The sequence below is a fragment of the Maylandia zebra genome, linkage group LG6 (genome assembly GCF_041146795.1).
Source record: "Maylandia zebra isolate NMK-2024a linkage group LG6, Mzebra_GT3a, whole genome shotgun sequence".
NCBI lineage: Eukaryota > Metazoa > Chordata > Actinopteri > Cichliformes > Cichlidae > Maylandia > Maylandia zebra.
The window spans coordinates 11,142,668-11,162,953 of NC_135172.1; the positions used below are offsets into that span (position 1 = coordinate 11,142,668).

Consider the following 20,286-nt stretch of genomic DNA (forward strand, 5'->3'; position numbering starts at 1 on the left):
GTATTTGGCAACTGGGAAAATGCAACAATGCAGCAGTGATGACTTGGGTCTGTCCCAATCCTCTGTCAGCAGAGTCATCACCCAAACACTGACAGCTTTGTCACAACCTAATATTGTGACACAATTTGTTTCATTCCCGCTGGATGCCCGCACTTTACACACACATAAAAGGGCATTTATGGACATTGCAGGATTCCCTGGCGTTGTGGGTGTAATTGATGGAACACATGTGAGAATAATTGCGCCATCAGAGGACGAGGCTGTCTTTGTTAACAGGAGGAATTTCCACAGCATCAATGTGCAAATAGTCTTCAATGCGGCCTGTAAGATTTTGGACATTGTGGCTAAACGGCCAGGCTCCACACATGATACGAGAATGCTCTCCGAGAGTGGCATCAGACAGCTTTTTGAGAGACGCTATGTGCCAGCTAATTGCCACTTGTTAGGGGACAGTGGCTACCCATGCAAACCATGGCTCCTTACACCTTACCTCCAGCCATGCCAAGGGCCCCAACTAAACTATAACAGGTAAGCCAAACAATACAAAAATCATGGAAATGAAATGCAAGCAATATCTTAGAGCATCCAAGTAGTGCAATATTTCCATCAAATAATTAAAGGTCTCTGTATTCTATTGTAGGGCCCACAAGACAACAAGAGCGGTGGTGGAGCATGGCATAGGCCAGCTTAAGAGGCGCTTTCATGTTCTCCACGGAGAGGTGTGGCTGAGGCCTGAAAAAGTCAGCAAAGTCATCATAGCCTGTGCAATATTACACAATATTTGCAAGGTTAGACAGATTGCAGAACCTCTGGAGGATGGCGATGAGGATGAGGACAACGATGAGGATGGTGGTGAAGAAGATATTTACATTCCACAGGGGAACCTAGCCCAGAGTGGACTGCCTTACAGGGCAAACTTCACAAATTTACATTTCAGGCAAGCTGTAGCCCCATGTCTTTTGAGAACTTGTGATGGTATTAAGAACTACCACAGTTTTACTGCACATCACCTGCAATTGTTAAATGCAAGACACAGAACACAATCTGTAAATGGTTTATTTTTTAGGTGTTCAATTTTAAGGTGGTAGTACTCCTCCTGAAGGGAAAGGACTTCTTTTTGTTTTTCAAACACATCAATTGTGAGTTGCAATCTGCTCTCCTGCAGGGGTGCTGACGGAGCAGGTGCTGCAGATGGGAATGGTGTTTGATCCGCTGGGCTATCCTGATATTGTGTCCCAGGTGCGCCTCTTGCCTTGGCTAGTGACAGTTGGGCCAAATTTTCCTCGTAACATACCTTTATGTTCGTTCACCAACTGGGCCAGCAACAAACCTTGCTCCTCAGTCCAGTTCGGCTTGCGAGTCCTTTTTTTTTCTTCTCCATTTTCTGTGTTTGTAGGATATTTGTTAACAAGCCTTTATAAATAGACCAGCCAGCAATCACAGACATTGATAAAAACTGAGCCGTGTTACCCTCGTTAAGACCACACTGGACTTGTAACGTTGTGATTTCCACTTCATTAAGGACAGCCCCTTGAGATAGGCCATCTTGTTTTCAATGGGGTCCATATGGGAGTGAAAGTACAAAATATGCCAGCTAGGATATTAATATGAGCAAATAAGACACGAATCATTATTTGAACAGGGTGTAATGAGTTTAAGTTTTCACATATTTTAGATTCTAATGTTAGGCTATAAGCCCTACAGCTTACTATTCATTTTCCAGATATTTTCTTGAATGTGAAATATTATTTACAATTACAGTCAGCATAAGATTAGAGTGTATAATTATGTTTATTGATTTGAGGGTACATCCTCTGCTCATTATCACCAAAAGCTCATTTCCATCAAACTTGTAGGATCAACCAATCACACAGAATTGTAACTCAAAACCTCAGCTTTATTGCTGGAGAAATTAAAACATGAACTGAACAAGGGTAGTGAACACGAAAATATTGACCACAGTATAAAACACACATCCGATGGTACAATGCGGCACTGAGCAAGGGCAAACACAGGGCTAATATACACAGGGAAGTAATCAGGGAATGGAAAACAGGAGGGAGACACAGCTGGGAGAGATTGGGGCTAACGAGTCAGGGGATCGAAGCTGGACACACTGACATAAAACACAATCCTTCAAAATAAAACAGGAAACAATACACACTAAACTAAGACACGGACTGGACAGAGAGAGACAGACTAGACACTGAACTAAACCAGCAAAAAACATGAGAACACAAAACCTAAGAACTAATCCCTAAACAAGAATAACTAAAACATAGATTAATAATCATCATCATCATCATCATAACCAACAAAAGCACCACAAGAGAATAAGAAAACAATCCATAATGCAAAAACACACCAAAACATAACAACTCAAAATACTGGCTCAAACTGACCCAGAACCGTGACAGGTAAGGAGATGTCATTTCAGGACTTAAACCAGACTCTAAGAAATTGCTGTGTCTAATTTTGCGATGCTGCGAGCAGGGCCGTTGCTAGCCATTTGGGTGCCCTAAGCACAAATGCTTTATGGTGCCCCCCCCCCCCCCCCCCCCCCCCCGCCACTGAAAAAAAAAAAACATTAATACTTTTGAATTTCTCAGTGGAATTTGTTTAATTAAATAACAACAAACATGACAGTTAAACAAATAAATAAGGTTAAAGGAGGTTAAAAATACTGTTACAAATAAATACTGAAACAAAAATTGAACATTGGAACAAGAACAAAGAGCCTGGCAATAATGTGTAATTTTTTTTATAAAAAAATAATATATATAATATAATAGTATTATTATTAATATATTTACAAATAGTTTCACAATAGAATTTAAATAAGAAACTTAAATAAGAAAAATAAGAATTTGAACACAAAAGCCACATTCCTTAAGTAACTATGTTAAACATTTTTACAATTCGTTGTCAGAGTATGCCCTAGACTCTAGGGCATACTCTGACAACCAGAAAATGCAGGCGTGGTGTGCCTCTCTAGGGCCTAGAGAGGCACACGCCTGCATTTTCTGGTTGCAAAATCAGCTATAAGGTCATCATATGATAGCTTCTGAGCCACGTCACCATTGATGCTGATAACAGCCAGACCACTTAAACGTTCCTGCCCCATTGATGAACGCAGGTACGTTTTAATGAGTTTGAGCTTTGAAAAGCTTCGCTCAGCAGAGGCAACTGTGACAGGCAGGGTCAGTGCAATACGCAGAGCAATCCACAGATTGGGATATACCTCTTGAAGCTGATTGTCATGTAAAAATGACAGCATTTCCAAAGCAGACGTCTGTGGTGGCAGCTGAGGAAGGTTGATGATTTCCTGCATCATCTCAGGTCCATCAATGTCAGCTACTCCCTTATCTGTCAGTGTCTTCTGTACTTCAGTGCAGTGTTTTTTTAAATCCTCCTTGGACATCCCATTCACTTTGCTGAAATCAAGCAGCACTCCATATTTCTCCTTCACTTGATTCATGGTCTCAAACCTCTCCTGTAGGGAGATTAAAGCAGAGTCCACAACACAATTGAAAAATGTGACCTCAAGCTTTTTAAGGGCATCATGGAGGGGCTCATCAACAGCTTCATATGCAAACTGCCTTTTTGTGCTCCTGAGCCTTTTCTCCTTCAACTGTGGTTCTATGTTCAGGGCCTCACAGAGTTCTTTGGCAGCTGACACAGCCTCATCAAACCCAGACTGTCTGTATTTAGAGAGGTTACTTTTGGCAGTGTCAATGAGCCTGACAGCAACATCGAGCTGCATGGAGCTGGACTGTAGTAACTTGTTCACCTGGTTTGTGATTGTAAGAAGTTCACACCACACGATGGAGCAAATCAAAAATCGAAATGAGGCTACTTCCTCAGCAAGCACTTGAGCCTCCACCTTTGCGACTGCATCACTTACAGCTTCTCTGGCCTCCAGGAGAGCATCCCTCACTTCTTTTGTCTGACTCCGGACAGCAGTTACACTTTGAAGCCTGCTTTCCCATCTAACGTCACTCCAAGATTTAAGTGTCAATTTCACATGTTTTGTTAAAATGGCCCATCGCTGGGTGGCACTGGAAAAGAAATTGAACAACTTCTGCAAATACCCAAAGTAGCCAGTTGCATCTGGAGAGGACTTGGCAGCATCAGCTATGACCAGGTTCATCGTGTGAGCTCAACAAGGCACAAACAATGCTCTCGGGTTTAATTGTAGCAGTCTGGCCTGAACACCTTGCTTCTTCCCCTTCATGTTGGCCCCATTGTCATAGGCCTGTCCTCGACAGTTTTCAAATGGAATGCCAAGCTCCTTCAACTTGTCAAGGACAACATTGGACAGGTTAAGGCCAGTTGTTTGCTCCACATTTATATAGCCAAGAAAGTATTCTTTAATATCTGGTTGTGCTTGGAAACAAACAATGCGTACTATGACTGACATTTGTTCAGTGTGACTCACATCTGGAGTACAGTCAAGAATGATGGAGAAGTATTTTGCCAACTGGATTTGCTTCACAATGGCGCGGAATGTTTCTGAAGAGATAATCTGAATTAGTTCGTTCTGTGTCTCAGGGCTGAGGTAATGTGTGTGGGAACCTTCATCTTTTATGTTGGCCAAGTGATTTGCCATTACAAGGTCATATGTTGCCATAAGCTCTACTTCCTTCAAGAAGTTGCCATTGTCCGGCTCATAAAGACAGTCAGAAGAGCCCCTAAAAGACAAATTTCTGGAAGCCAGTGAGAGAGTTATTGAGAGTAATCGTTTGAGAATCTCTCGCCACTTTTTCCTTTCTGCCTCTAGTAAGGTCAACTCCTGTTGATCTATTGCCATGCTTTTCTTTAGCCGTGTGTCCAGTTCTCTCCACTTAAGCATGCACTGTATGTGGTCTTGGCTACACTCATGACCCCTCAAACGGATGTTGATGTTCGACCAGTCACTGAAGCCCTCTGTACTCAGCTTTATATCCTTCACACTGAAAAGCTTACATGCAAAGCAGAACACAGCATTGTTCTGCGGTGAGTACACTAACCAGCTCCGGTGAACCTTTTCTCCATTGGGAAGAATTTTGAACTTAAGGCTAGTGTGAAATGCTCTTCCATCAGGCCCCTTTGGAAAATTAAAATCAGAGCTGACATTAAAAGGACCTCTCCGCACAATTTCAACACGATCAGCATCTACAATGTGAGCTGGCCAAAGAGCAGGATCGGTTGAAGGGGGCACACATGTCTCCACAGTGTCACTTTCTGATAGTCTCTCAGTGACAGGACTCTCAGTGGTACTTGTGTATGGAACTGTACCTGAACTGGTGGTTGATGGTTCTTGTTCTTCTTGGCTAGGGATTGTTGCAGGGTCTACAATGGCTGGTGGTTGATGTCCAGGGATGGCACTACTACTGGATGGTTCATCCTGTCCTTGAGATCCTCCTTGAACATATTTAAGCATTGACCCTGCATACAAGAGAAAATATTCAGGGATTTTACAGAAATACAATTTTGAATCTACAGTAGGCCTACGAAAGATTGCATTATAAGACTAATAAATTAAGTAAGTCACTGGTACATTTAAAAATTACTAACTATATTTTACATGTATAGATTTTCATAATGGCAAATGGCAATATAAACATGCTGTACATAATTTGATATAAATGCGCAAGTAGGAAATCTATATTACTGGAAGATATAGGTTTCATATTACAGTTTCACCAACAGATGTCGCCCTTGATCTATGACCCTAAAGAAAGACGAGAACTATTTGTGTTCAGACGTCAATGGCATAAATAAGATATGCGTCTTTATAGATATCCTGAAATGCAGCAACATACAAAGTAATCTTGTCTAATCTGATAATAATACTTGACTGCATCACTGACCTATCCCAAAGTTAAGGTTAATCAGTAGCATGCATGACGTTAGCCAGCTAGCAACCTGAGGAGGGAAATGCTAGTCTCACGAATCACGATAACGTTAGCAATCGTGAGTCACGATTGCTAACGTTATCTGAAAACCGTCAATTGAGTGACCATGATGAGTTGCTTTTAGTAGTCCATTCTATATTCATATCCACAACGTAAACAAACTACCCAACATCAATCATTTGCAACATTTGTTAACACAGTATGAACACTGCTAACAGGAGCTATCACAGAGTTGACGGACATGAGCGTGCACGCAAGGGCTACAATAATGAACTTTTTTTATTATTATTATTTAAACATTGCCTTACCGGCAAGCGACGCCTGAGTTTCATCACGCTTCCTCTTCTTCTTTCTTTTCTCCGCTCCCGACTCCTGTTGCCGTTTCGAGGCCATGTTCAAACAGGTGTTTACCAATTATAGAACAGACCACTGGGAGTGGGGGGGCACCAGGAGGAGACTGGAGACAGGGCACAAAGCAGATTCACCCCTTTTCTCGGGAAAATTGTTTTATGTTGCTTTTGTATTGTTTAACCATATTAATGCATATGATATTTATAGTATTAATATGGTTTACTTTTTTTTTTTTACGACCCTGATTTTTTTGGTGCCCTACCGGCCATTTGGTGCCCTACGCAGTGTGCGTCATGTGCGTTTGCGGAGCTACGGCACTGGCTGCGAGTAACAAACTGGGTTCCGTCTGGAGGTTGAAGAGGAACTCTCCCTCGCCAGGCCGACAGCCGTCTGTGCCACAGTTTATCTCATCTCAGTTTATCTCATCTCAGTTTATCTCATGCAGCGCAGGGCTAAATTTAAAATTATTAGATATTTAAGACAATGTATATATTCTTCTATGACAAAAAATACAAGTGTTCATTTAAGCAAATAAACAGAGCCGTAAGAGATGTTTTTCAGAAATTGTTGTCTTTATTTTGATTTGCAACTAACAAATTTTTTAAAAATTTGTAGTTTTTGTCGTGCTCTCTATTATGTGAACCCCTCACCTAATTTGTTGTGTTTTTTAACAAATTAAACCCCAACAATCAAATGATCCCCTGTGAGCAAGCACTAGGCACAGTGGAAAGGAAAAACTCCCTTTAAACAGGAAGAAACCTTTGACAGAACCAGGCTCAGGAAGGGGCAGCCATCTGTCGCGACTGGTTGGGGGGTGAGAGGCAAAAGAAAAGAAAAATGAGAGCACAAGTTAGCTAAATGTTGCGCACGTTGTCTAACATGAACAACGTATGGTTTTCTGGACTGTGGATGAAAAGCAGTCCATCATTACTAGTCTTTAAAAGGGAACTAATCCATCACCAAGGTGGCAATATGGCTCAAGGAGGCCATAGACAGAGTTAAATAGGCAATCACTGTTAAGCATTGAAAAGCCCCAGTAAGCTGCAGGTATAATAAGGCCTACTGCGGCAACACCTAAACCTATTTTAAGTAGGCGTTTGGCACCATGACGCCATGAACCACTAGTCGGAGCCACGTCAGGAGATGGTTCTGAGACAGGACAATCAAGCTCTTCAGGTTGAAGACCAAGATTCTCCTGTGTCGGCACCACATCAGGAGGTGGTTCCAAGGCAGGAAAAAAAAGCTCCTCGGGTTCAGGAGCAAGATTCTCCAGCTGCAGAGGTTCACCAGTGATGTTGTGAACAGCAGCTAATATTTCTTCTTCCTCCTCCCTTCTCAGCTCATCCTGAAGATTATTAATTATTTCTCTTTTCATTTTAAGATGTTCATAAAGTTCATCTATGAGATCTTCGTTATGAACAATCTTGAAATTTTGCTTTTTGACTTTTTCTTTCAGCCAAAATATTTGCAGTGTCAGACTTTCTGTTGTCTTTTCTTGATACTCAAGATTTTGTAAACGTTTCTTGAGATTTGTGTTTGCTGTTTTTAATTTGTTTATCTCAGCAGCAATGCTGCTGTTCTCCTTAAGGAGATATTCTTCCTTTTCCTGAAAGTCACAGTGCATCATTTGAACGGTTTTAACCTGTTCCTGCAATTTAGCCTCCAGAGATTCCACCTGTGACTGTTTGTCATCCAGAGCCTGTCTCACCCGACGCTGAAGAGTACAGATTTCTTTTTTCAGCTCAACTATCTGTTCAGTCTTGTGATCTATTTCTCTATTCTGTTTTTCTATTATCTCTTCTTTTTTTGATATTTTATGGTGAGCTTCTCCCACTTGGTGCTCAAGTCTCACTAACGCTTCCTTGAGATGTGCGTTCTCTTTCTTCTGTTCATTTCTCTCCCTTTCAATCTGAGACAACTCAGCAACAATGTTGCTGTTCTGCTCAAGCAGAGATGCTTCCTTTTCCTGAAATTCATGGAGCATCATCCGAAAGGTTCTAACCTCTGCTTGCAAATTTTTATTCTCTGCAACAATTAGAGCTTGGATGTTATCTGACTGTTGAGTCACTTCTTCAAGCTCAACCATGCTTTCCCTAAAGTGGACATTCCTGTCATGCACATCTGTACTCATTTGTTCACGCTCATTTTTAAAGCGATAGTAATTCTTTTTGTAATATTTCTTTTCGCGCTTTAGGGTGCTTAACTCCAACTGGAGTTCTTGTATTTTCATTTGAAGGTCCCTAGGCTCCGATATTTCTCTCTCCACTAACCCACATAGTTCGATTGATTCCGCTGGAATCGCTCTGTCAGACTGTGAATTATTGACTATTTCTCGTGACATTTCTTTAAAAGCTTAATGCAACGTGTCGAAAGAAAAATACGTGTGCTTAATTATTTAACTTTAAAATAGTCCCTTTCTGAAAGGTTTCTGGTTTGCTAAACACAACTCGCTGTTTCTGAAAATGTTCCAAGTAAAACTGTGTTTGCAACGGTGAAGAGGGGGTATTTATAGACTTTCGTGGCTGCGAATTTGACGTCAGCGCTCTTTGAGCCTTTGATCCTTTGTTCGATCACAGGATCACAGGATCACATGACAGCTGTGCGTAATTCTGCGCATGCTCAGAGAATACACATTGAGATGCACGGTTTTGTTTTGTTTTGAATTTTTTTAAATACCCTGAAAACAGTGTTGCCAACTTAGCGATTTTGTCGCTATATTTAGAGAGTTTTCAAACCCCCCTTAGCGTCGTTTTTTTTTTTTTTTCTAAAAAGCGACTAGCGACAAATCTGGCGACTTTTTCTGGTGTTATTGGAGGCTTATTTATGACGACTTTTGACGTGAAAGCGCTTGTTGCTCTTACTATCAACAAGCAGCGGGTGCTGCCGTGGGCACATCGCTCGTGCCAAAGCGCTCACAGGCGGAGGATAGTCCTCCTCCAGCCGCTAGCGGACCCAGCGGGCAGTGGCCTCGGGCAGCCCCTTCACAAACTGCTCGAGGAACACAAGGTTCAGCATACGCGCCTCCTACAGTGCGCCTCCTACTGCCATCTCTCTGACATCCTCCGGGGAGAGGCCCATGCGATCCACAACACCACCCAGCAGATGACCTCGAACACCCCCCGAGACGCTGGTGACAGGCTCAAAACCCCTGTCAGTGGCAAAAGCTGTGTCGCCCTCTCCTCCTCCGGCCAGCGACATGCCAGCACCGTGGCCTGAAAACCTGTGGATCCTCTCCCTCCGCCATCCAGTTGAGCATCACTGACAGCAGGGCAGGACGTGCTGGTGCTGCTTGGTGGTGCTTGTTCCCACAGAACAGCCAGCTGCTCGTCCTGGGCCGTCGCCTGCCATGCGGACATCGCCGCCAGTGCTGCATCATTTGGCCCAGCATCAGAAGCAGCTGGGCTGGCTGCTGGGCCGGCAGCTGAGCCGGCAGCTGACCGGCCGGTTCACTGGGGCCATCACATCCCAGCCCAGCTCGTGGAAACCCTACTCACAAATGTAGGCAGAGGTATACCTCTGCCCTGCTGCCAATCACACGCTTTGTCTCCTACTGTTGCCGTTCTTTGCTGTCAGGACTGGGTCGCCACGTCACATTGGCCAATTTGCTGGCTCTGGCACTACCAAAAGGAAGAGAGCATATTTCTCCAATATTGGTTCTTTTCATTGCCTCCCTGTTAAATCCAGAATATAATTTAAAATTCCTCTCCTCACACACACGGTCTTATGTTAAAGACCTTCAACCTAACAGAGCACTTTGCTCTTAGCCTGTCTGTTTTGACTGCCTATTAAACTAAAATATAATTTAAAAAAACATAAAGTGACATTAAGAACATACCAGTCCGGGTGTGTTCAGTGTTCTGTCATTTCAATGTCTGTAAGATAATTTAAGCTTTACCTTTGTCCTATATAACACTTCTTTACATCTAGTGTGACTTATGAAAGAGAGTTCAAAGAAAAGAACAGAAGAAGCTACGAACTGTGGGTTTTTTTCTGACAACAGTAACTTAGTGATATGATTGGTCACATATTTTGAGACTTCATATGAAGAACTGTGAAACACCACAACAGCCACTATGAGTATGTGCTTTTTTTCAATTCCCTTTGTACTCTTTATCAAGTTACTTAACACGTCAGCCACCAATGGCACCTTGTAGACTTGTTAAACCGAAACTCTTTATTTGTTAAAATTGTTTCATGGTTACTATGACTGTGAAAGCAGTGAAGTGAAAGTATTATGATTTCAAAACTAGTTCTTAAACAGTTTAAACATCTCATCTCTTTGTTTTTGTTTTGTTTTGTTTTTAACTTTTGAAACTTAAATATAAGTTCTGATATGAAGATTGTGATCTCTTACCTCTGTATAGTATAGGGTTTATTACTCATTGCTACTGAAAGTTTCTGTTACCTAGCAACCGCGCCATAAGCAGCTACAGCTGTGGTGGACAGCTCATGTTTGACATGTTCGATGGAAATAGAGCTTTATTTTATATCATTTGTTTGACTTTAAACAGAGAAAATTGTATTGTTTGATGCATCTGGGAGAACACCACAACCATGCACCGAGTCCCTTTAGCCAACAATTATGCTAAGTTTAGCTAGTAAACTAGTTTGCTAGTGTAGCTTGAAACGAGTCTCATTTCATTGTGATGTTACAAATGTAATAGGATTTACATTATTGAGATTTTACTATACAAAAAATTTTGAAACAAAAAATGTAGTTGTCTCAAATATTGTATTTCAGTTAAAATTCAAGGTTTAAATTTCTGTTTTGTATCATTTATACTTGTGTGACTGTCTGACAGAGAAATATTCATACACACTGTCTGAAAGCTTTAATTATATTTAAGGACAATATCCCATATCCCTAAAATAAACTAAAAAGATTTGATCCTTGTATGTTTCACATAAAACTGAAGACAAACTGATGAAGTAAATATTATTTTATTGGATGAGAAAACTGCAGTACAATTTACGTAAGATGTTGAAGATATCGGAGCACCAAACAGACTGATGTTTGGGTAAGAGGCTCAAACGGGACAGATGTGATACAGAAACATGACATCCTTATAAAATACTGACAAACTTTATTAATTTACAACCTTTCACAGGTCTTTGAACTTTTTATTTAAATAAACTTCATACTTTTCCCACTGAAACCAGCACAATCCCACTTTGATGAAAACAACAGTTTAACTAAATATATTCTGGATAAATCAAAGAATTATCAAACTTGTCCGTGGTTCACTTTTTTTTTTTTCTTTCTTTCTCTGTCAAATCCTGTCGTGCAGCATAAACATCAGTGGTTCCCTGTATGCAGCTGTTATAGTTTGGGTTGGAGATACTTCTGCAAATACAGGAAGCAAATTTTTAGAAACTGTTTTAAATGTTTTCACCAGTTCCTCAACTACAGAGAACAGCTGTCTATTCTCCCCTTGTTCTCCTCTGCATCTCTTAGCAGCTGCTGGCTCCCCTTTCTCCCCCTCTTCCTCACACACTGTTGAATCAGTCCTGGTGTATCCCCAGGGTCCCATCACCTCTCACCTTCTCAGTCTCTCCTCTCCAAATATCGATTAACTTGCAGAATGAAAACACAGTTTTCTAATAGAATCACATGGACACACTTTATGTATTCTAATCAGAGAAAAAAAAACTAAGGGGAAACGGGGCATACGATCCTGCAGAAATGTTGGAGGACTTCTCCATTTACTGTCTGTCTCAATATTAGCGGTTTATACAGGACGAGAGCTCTTTTAACTACAAACTTCAGCACAGCATGGTTGAGTCCGTGTTCTTACCACAGTTCACGGGCCAGACGTTTGGTGAACATCTGCTCGGTTTATGCTAAAACATTTAAGTACGCTTGGCTTCACACTGACAAAGAGACCCAGCTTTGGCAGAAAACTGAACTAACTAACTAAGACTAACTAACTAAGAGCTCATATGACCCAAAATTGCACTTCTTTATCTCATATTCATTGGGGTTAAATGTGTATTTAAACATCTTTACACCAAAAGAAAGGGCACTTTCACTGGTTTAGCCTACTAGATCAAAGTGAACTGTGCATGGCCCTAAATTGAGTTTGACATCGCTGAAGTAGGTTATACCATGGCTGGGAACTACAGCTGCACCTGATACTACATAAATAAAACTAGCAAAGTATTGTGAGAGTTAGTGTCTCACTGAACATGGAAGACGTTGTTAACAACTACTGCTGTGCTGCTGAATGTTTGCTAAGTATTCAAAACAAACTTAATACAACTCGTCCCCAAAAATGCAATTTTACTCAGTACTGCTGTTCCCAGACACGGAAAGCGTGAATGAACAGACGTGTCCAACTGATTGAAAAGTGACAGGATATGATGTATGAAGTTATAAAGGGTTTAGAACTTGTGATTGATCATTTTTAGTGATTAAATTAACTGAAGGCGTTTTTAGGAAAACCTGATTATAATAAATTACAATAAAAGTAATTTAAACATTAAGTAATAAATGCACAAACAAGCTTTTCAATATAACTCTGAGGCAGGATCTTTCTATTTTTACTATACAAATGTAAGAATAACAGTTTGGGGATGTACAAAGGAAGAAAATGAAACATTATTTAGTGTCAGATCCATGATGCATACACATATTAATGAAGGAACTGTTAAAGTCAGTAAACCATATTGTGACATTCGGGCATTAATCTGACAGACTTTTTAGATCTTTCTGAGTTTTATCAATTACATTCATTTTGATGACATTTCAGTATGTTGGTAACAGATCTGTGTCATGGTTCTCGGTCATTTAACCCAGTGTTTTGAGTTTCTTGTGTTTTGGTGTCTATTATGTATCATGGTGTAGTTTAGGTTCATTTAGTAGTCTTGAGTTTATTCTATGTTTCAAGTTCTTGTATTCGCTGTTTTGTTCCTTGGCCATTAGGTTCCCCTTGTGTCTCTGTCATGTGTCGCTCTCTGTGTTTTCATGTTTTTGTGCAGGTGTGTCTTTTCTGTGTCCTCGGCCCCTCTCTTAAGTTAAAAAAAAATGTTTTGAGGTCCTTTCAGTGTTTTCAAAACTGTGTTGCAGTGAGTTTTTCAGATACACATCAAACACACACACAGAACAACAAAATATGTAAAATTACATACACTTCTCGCTCATTTTTTGAGAATTTCACCACTTTTAGTTTTTATGGAAACTAGCTTGTGTTATTCATGACATGACATCATTTAAAATAACTTTCTAAAGCTAGTAAATAGCTGCCACTTAAGTATAAATCTAAATCATACAAATCATTTTGTATTATACAAAAAAAAAAAAAAAAAAAAGCAAAATCAGTTGCGCTGCTTTTTCATAATAAATGGGTAGGAGTGCAGTAAAAGTCACCAAGGCTCTGCACAGCATCAAACTTCCTCTGCCAATGACATAAATTTAAAAAAATGTGCGTTGGGGCTTCACGGTATGGATTTCTATAGCCATGCAACTCAATATGTATGTGGCCAAGAACTTTAGTGCATGTAGGGAATCTTAGCATAGTTAGGTCAGCTAGTGGGATGGCAGAGAGGGCAGCCCTTACATTATAGAAATAGTCACGTTATTTTTTTGCCTATGAGTTTCTAATCAAGCATAAACATTGACAGAAAATATATTAAAGGAAATGCATTCATGATTCACATATTGTGAAAACTGAGCGGACGGTTACGCAGTTTCCGTAGTGTAGTGGTTATCACGTTCGCCTAACACGCGAAAGGTCCCCGGTTCGAAACCGGGCGGAAACATGATTTTTTTTTTTTTTTTTTTTTTTACTTCAAGATGGCGGCGCGAGCAGACGCAGCGGCCCGGCGCTCTCCGCAACTTAGCAGCTTTCTTTTTCTGTGTTATTGTGTAAATACTTACGCTGTTGTGTACTTCACACACATGGAGAAATGCCAAAGTGCCTTTCATTGTTTTTGTAACAATGACAATAAAGAGCTATTCTGTTCTATGTGATGTTACATTTTCCTGAGAACTGAGTGACTGTGATGACTCCTCCAAGTGCTACATGCTATGTTGTCCTGCTAGTTGAGCCTGCTGTCTGTTCTCAGCCCTCCTCCTGTTTCACTGGCATATATCCATCACCAGAGGGCTCCACCGACCTGCCTGTTGACATCAGAGCAAACCCCTGTGTCTTGTGACCTGGCTGGAGCTGCAAAGCTGGACTCAGTCGTGGCCCAGGCAAGTTCAGAGGCAGTTGAGGAAAAGAGAGCAGGGAGCATGGTAAAGCACTGGAAGGATGAGGCGGAAACAGGAAGCGTGTAGATTCAGTGGACTTATCAACATCCTCCATGCCCTCATCCTGACTCAGCTGCTCCTCTCCCCCACTGCTAACACCTGAATCCAAGCTGGGAAGCTCCGGGCTGTCAGCCTGCTGTTTCTCCACTCGCTCATAATCAGAACAAACCTGGATAGACTTGCCAAACACACCTCCGCTGCTTCCAAACAGCCTCTGAAAATCTGCCTTTTGTTCATTCCCTCCCTCCTTCTCTTCCTCACCCTCAGGTTCTTCATCATGGCTATCAGTCATATTGATGCTATCTGCCTCCATGCTCTCTTCACTGACCTCTGCACAACTGCACATGCCTGAATCTAGACTCTGGAGCCTAAATCGATCATTGTCGAGCCTCTCAGTTTTCTCGTAGTCTGAAATCACCTGCACTGGCTCACTGTTACTGCTGCCTTTGAGCAGCAACATTAACGTCTCCTTTTCTTTCTCTCTCGCTTCAGTGCTGTCTTTACTTTATTTAGTTTACATATTCACCCTTCATTTAATTACTATTATTATTAATGTCTGCATTCAAATCTTTTGCATAAGACTGCCCCATTCCTTTACTGCAGCATCATTCAGTTACTGTTTGTTTGGAGGTCTTTCTTCTGTTTTGTCTTCACTTAATAAGAAGCATGCGTTGTGTGACTATAAAAATGTATTCTTTTATTCTTTTGATTCTTTTATTATGAACGTACTGTGGTGGAGAACAAACCCTCCTCGCAAAAAAAAAAAAAAAATCATGTCACAGTTAAAAATCTTGGTAGAACTTTATAATAATATTACACTTTTAAGCATTATTGAGGTAATAAGTGTTGATGGGATTTATTATCTTTAAGGCTAACACTTGATGATTAGCAACACACATTTGTTTATCCTTTACTGCACACAATGTATTGAAGAATAGTCTGGATTCACTCTGATGCTGGCAGACAAACAGGGGGAAGATCCTTCACAGGAATGTGGATGGAGGTCGTGATAGCTACAAGACAACCCCCCTTCTTGAACTCTATAGGCCAGGCTGGAGAACGACAGGTGGTTGCCATGGTAATGGGAGTGTTGCCTGCGAAAGGGTCATCTCCATATAAGGCTGATATCCAGAGAGGTGCAGAAGAAGAAACGTGCACCAGTATCAGACCGAAGGCCACCCTCAACTGATTCCACCAATCATGTTAACATTCTGTTTCTGTGACCCACCATAAAAGTCTATACTATTTGGGTGTGCTGCTCTTTGTTCGTTTGGCTCTCCTGAGCGAGCAAAGAGACTCGGCAGCTGTTTTTTAACTTGAGCCTTCAAATGCTTAATACATTTAAGACAACGCGCTTTGAGCATGTTTGTCTTCTCTCTCTCAAAAATGAACCTAACAGTGTGTACTCCATGTTTTATATATAATTACTCCTCCTCAGTATGTCATTTTTAAATACACATATATTTATACATCTGTTACTACTACACCATGTACAGCTATCACTGATAGTAACTCACTGTTAGTATGAATTAAACACTTGCTAATACCTTACTATAACATTAATAATTCTTAACATTGTGACATTATTATTAAGTGCTACCAAAAACCTAAGTTTTATATACATCCCGTACATCTGTGATTTTAAATATCTGGGTACAGGTTGCAATGTGTGCTGTGAAAGTTTATAGCAATTACACATGGTAAGTTTTTTTCTTTCTTCTTGCTGGTGACTCCCATGATGCAGTGGGGCTCCAGTCACTCCAGGCTCCCTTGCGGTGCTGAAAAATAGACCGCACACGAACGCGTGCCTCATACCTCTCGCCTTGGATCAGCAAATGTGGCTTCAGCTCTGCCTTGCACTCCTGCCCACATTGAATGCCACGTGTTTTGCGCACAGCGGGATCCTGACAGACAGAAAGCAGTGCGGGGTTGAGAATAAATCTTGCTTGGATTCAGACAGCCACAGGGTTGTCATTTAAACGTGCACTTTTAAGATCACTTTACACTTAAACTTGTTCACATTGTGTCACAAAATCTAAACTTACACTCCATGACTGATCCTGCTTCTTCCACTGCACTTTACTTTTGTATGAACTGATCCTTTCATGTTCGGGGACTTGGGACAACCAGGAAACAGACGTGAAGTTGACTTTTGGCTCTGCAGGAGGATTCACCTTTACTGCAAGATCACACACACAGTTGTTTTAGGTCACCATGAATAGCTCGCACTGTAAATCACAAAGAGCCAGTATGTATACTGTAGATTACACTCACTGTGACAGGATGGCTTGAAGGAAGTGATTAAACTCTGCTTCATTTGGTTGCAGCTCAGATTAAGGGACAACTCATGGAAAGACAGAAACTGGAAAAAAAAATGTTTAAATCAAATTTGAAGTTTGCCAAAGTCAAAGATTGGAGTCACAAATAGCCAATCAGACAACAGAGTTGGTATAAACAGAGAGCAGCTATAAAGAGAGAAGAGATTAAGCTTCTTTTAGACAGATAACGAGTACATGTATCATCACTCAGTACAAGACTAAAGCGGTGCAGTTTGAACTGTTCAACAGGCAAAAGTCTAGTAAAATAGAAATTAAAATATCAGAAGCGGAAAATGAGAAATAATAGATTCACTTAAAAGGATTTTTCTGTACTTTCAGATTTCATTGCAATTTCACTTTCATGCCATTAAAAAGAAGCTGGACAAAAGCTATAATTACCTTAAACTTCACTTCAAATACAGAACATGGAAAAGTCAAAGAGAATGATTCTGGCAAAAAACAATTTTTAAAGATCCCTGCTCACTGACCCCTCTCTCTTTCGTTAACTGTGGTATGTGCTTGATAAATTTGGCTAACCAGTTTTTAAAATTAATCCAACATCGATCACTACTTAGACTACAAACTGACATATAGGACATATGATTGTATATCTGGGGCTTGAAAACAATTTGATTTTTCCACACACTCACAGTGTATTCAATTTCAAAGATCAGGGAGCACTTCTTTAGAGCTGGTCTGGAGACATCAAAAGGCTTTAGGTGACAGGAAGCGCTGTAAGAACTGAAAAAAAAAACAGTATTAATCTCTTTTTGGTGCACATGATAACAGGTGTGATTTATGTATTGTGAGTATTTATGTGTTGAGGATTTCTCTTTGTGACTGAGGTCCTTACATGTAGCGAGATTTATAGTGAGCATGTATGGTGCATGCAGTGTCATCAGACACGTATCTGCTGTTCCACAAACATGTGATGTTTCTATTGTAGTCAGTGTAGCAAGTGAGATCTGTGAGAATTAAAACAGGAGAGATTAAATGAAAATGAGTAAATATGTCAAACAACAGATCTTAAAGTTTGTTATATGATATAAATCAAGAGGGGGGGAAAGAAGACGACTAACTCTTTGGAAGGCTGGGACACTCCTCACTTTTGCAGACCAGTAGCAGTAGCAGCAGAATAAACAGTGAATAAACGGTTTTCTTGTTTCTCTCCATTCTTCAGGTAGTCAGTTTTCTTAGAGACCGCTGGGATGGTTTGTTTCCAAAGTTTAGTCACTCAAAGAGTTGAAGGATTGTACTCACTTCAGTACTGAGTGCTTCTTGGTTCTCCTGCACAGATTCATGTGTACATGAATAAAGTAAAAAATCATGGGGCTGATAAGATACAGATGATTCTGATTCCTCACTCTTTTTTGTTCATGCAGTCACACACAAACACATATAGAAATACATTAATACGAATACAACAAGAATAAGTTCTATAAACAGGTGATAAAACAGAAAATCCTGCCTCATTTTGTCCTCTGTTACACAGACTAAGAAAACAGTCAACGACTTCAGTCAGTGACTTACCTGCTGGTTGACCTGCGACTGATCTGTTCTCAACTGCTGATTTGATTCCACCTGATATACTGTCAAAGAGCATCATGTGAAGTCTTTGCGTATCACCTGAACCACCCGAAAACCTCCCAAAAACAAACAACAACAAAAAAGGCAAAGTCATTTCCTCCAGGATGTACCATTTTTGAGCGTGCACAGCAACACACACAAAGACACAGCGTGTTATCTATATTAATGCATTAGCAGTAGCTGCATTTGCATGTGAACCACACTGACATTTAAACTGTATTAAAAACAGGATGAAAAATTAAATGTTTGTTCAGATTTAGTGTTTTGCATCCATGTGCAAGCTAACCTAGAAAAGTTCAAGCAAGCTTTTCTTTTTATCGTGATCAGTACAAACATGTTAAGTTTAAATGGACCATGCTGAAGTTTTAGGTTCTCTATGTGTTTAGATTCTCATTCGCATTATATAATCACATGTGGTATTCGGACTTTATCTCAAACATATGGCCAGAGTCTGAAAATGATCTTTGGCTAAAATTTATTTCACAATTTAAAACAGTTGATTTTAACAATAACTTGTTCTACCAGATCTATAAATGCCGAACTGCAGTAACAATAATCTGTAGCAGATGGCTAAAACATGTCAAAGAAGTTATAATTTGGGTGTTGTGATTTATATATAGCCAGTCATATTCAGATTCATGTTAAGTGGCTTAAATTAAACTTTCTCTTAGACTTTTTCAGGTAACACTGGTAATACTTTTCTACATCAGCTATTATGACTGCTGGACTTCCACGGGGTTCTACCTTGTCTTTTTTTCTTTGTACATGCCCCCTCTAGGTCAAATTATTTGCCAACATATCATCCTTTTTAATTGCAATGCATTAGGTTTACACTTTGAATTTTGGAAATCACCATTTCATATGGATTCATGTCGAAAAATGGATGGCCTGCATTTTACTATAGTTAAAGGAGGCTAAAACAGAGCTCTATTAATTATTAACTGAGAAGCTGAAGAATTACCTGGGAGTTTTATAACTCCTTAAAACACAGGCTAGGAACCTTGGGATAATCTCTGACACAGATCTGAAATTTTACAGACTAATAAGTGCAGCAGTCAACAGCACTTTGTTTTTGCTTAAACAAAGTGCTGTTTAAGAATTATTAAAAACACTGCATTACTACGATGTCAGAGCCCAGCCATATTTATCTAGATATAGGACAGATGAAACTGTTCACTTAGTCAAATATAAGTATATCTTAAAGACATAAAGGTCTGGATGAGTCAGGCAAACTGACAAACTTGACAATTTGTACAAAATACAGACTTTCTAAGTGGAGTATAATTACTTTGAATAATGACTTTTCTTCTTTTTTTGCCCCTCTGATATCGATGTTTTAGCCCCTCTCATCATTTTCACAGACGTGAGGCACCTTCTATCTTCTGACTTTTGGACTTCCCCTAACTCAGTACACGGGCAAAAAAAACAAAAAAAACCCACCTCTTCTCTTTCTTTCTTTGCAAAAAAATGACTACAATCTGCAAAAATACACACAAAATGTCAAACCACATCCGAACTCAAAAATGAGTGTGTTTCTATTAAGAAAAACAGCCATTTGGTATTCAGAATAATCGGTCCTTTTCACCTTTCATCTTTTTTTCTTCACATTAGTATTTGAGGAGGATCTGAGGCTACATCTTCTAACACGTGGTAAAGAAGCTAGTCTCAGCCCTGTTAACATTTTATACTAAACACACCGAACTGAACATTAATGCTAATAATTCTTAATAACCACATTGATTGCTGACTGAAACCCATATTTGATAACTGTTTACTGGAATTCTTCATATGAAAGATCCTAATGCAAATGGAGGAGCCCAACATTAAGATGACCAAGCAAAATTAAACTACCACATAGATATATTTACTGATTTTGTCATGC

At 40.1% G+C, this 20,286-nt stretch overlaps 1 protein-coding gene, 1 long non-coding RNA gene and 1 other non-coding gene across 3 annotated transcripts in view; 1 reads left to right on the forward strand and 2 right to left on the reverse strand.

Moving 5' to 3' along the window:
• The window catches only part of LOC101463632 (uncharacterized), a 56,354-nt gene extending 37,955 nt beyond the window's left edge, over positions 1–18,399 (reverse strand). The window contains exons 1-6 of the mRNA XM_076884643.1: positions 18,348–18,399; positions 17,897–18,104; positions 17,671–17,782; positions 17,468–17,558; positions 16,774–16,861; positions 16,545–16,678 (exon numbers count right to left, since the gene is read on the reverse strand). Of these exons, the coding sequence (XP_076740758.1) occupies positions 16,545–16,678; positions 16,774–16,861; positions 17,468–17,558; positions 17,671–17,782; positions 17,897–17,990 (519 nt within the window). The 5' untranslated portion in view covers positions 17,991–18,104; positions 18,348–18,399. The remainder of the gene's footprint in view (positions 1–16,544; positions 16,679–16,773; positions 16,862–17,467; positions 17,559–17,670; positions 17,783–17,896; positions 18,105–18,347) is intronic.
• On the reverse strand, positions 2,596–8,743 carry LOC106676693 (uncharacterized). Its single transcript, XR_013098862.1, has 3 exons — positions 6,206–8,743; positions 5,278–5,427; positions 2,596–3,493 (listed from the first exon to the last, which is right to left on the reverse strand). It is a non-coding gene; the product is annotated as an uncharacterized LOC106676693 (long non-coding RNA).
• trnav-aac (transfer RNA valine (anticodon AAC)) lies at positions 13,934–14,006 on the forward strand. The gene has a single exon. It is a non-coding gene; the product is annotated as a tRNA-Val (tRNA).
• Positions 18,400–20,286: the final 1,887 nt, after the last annotated feature.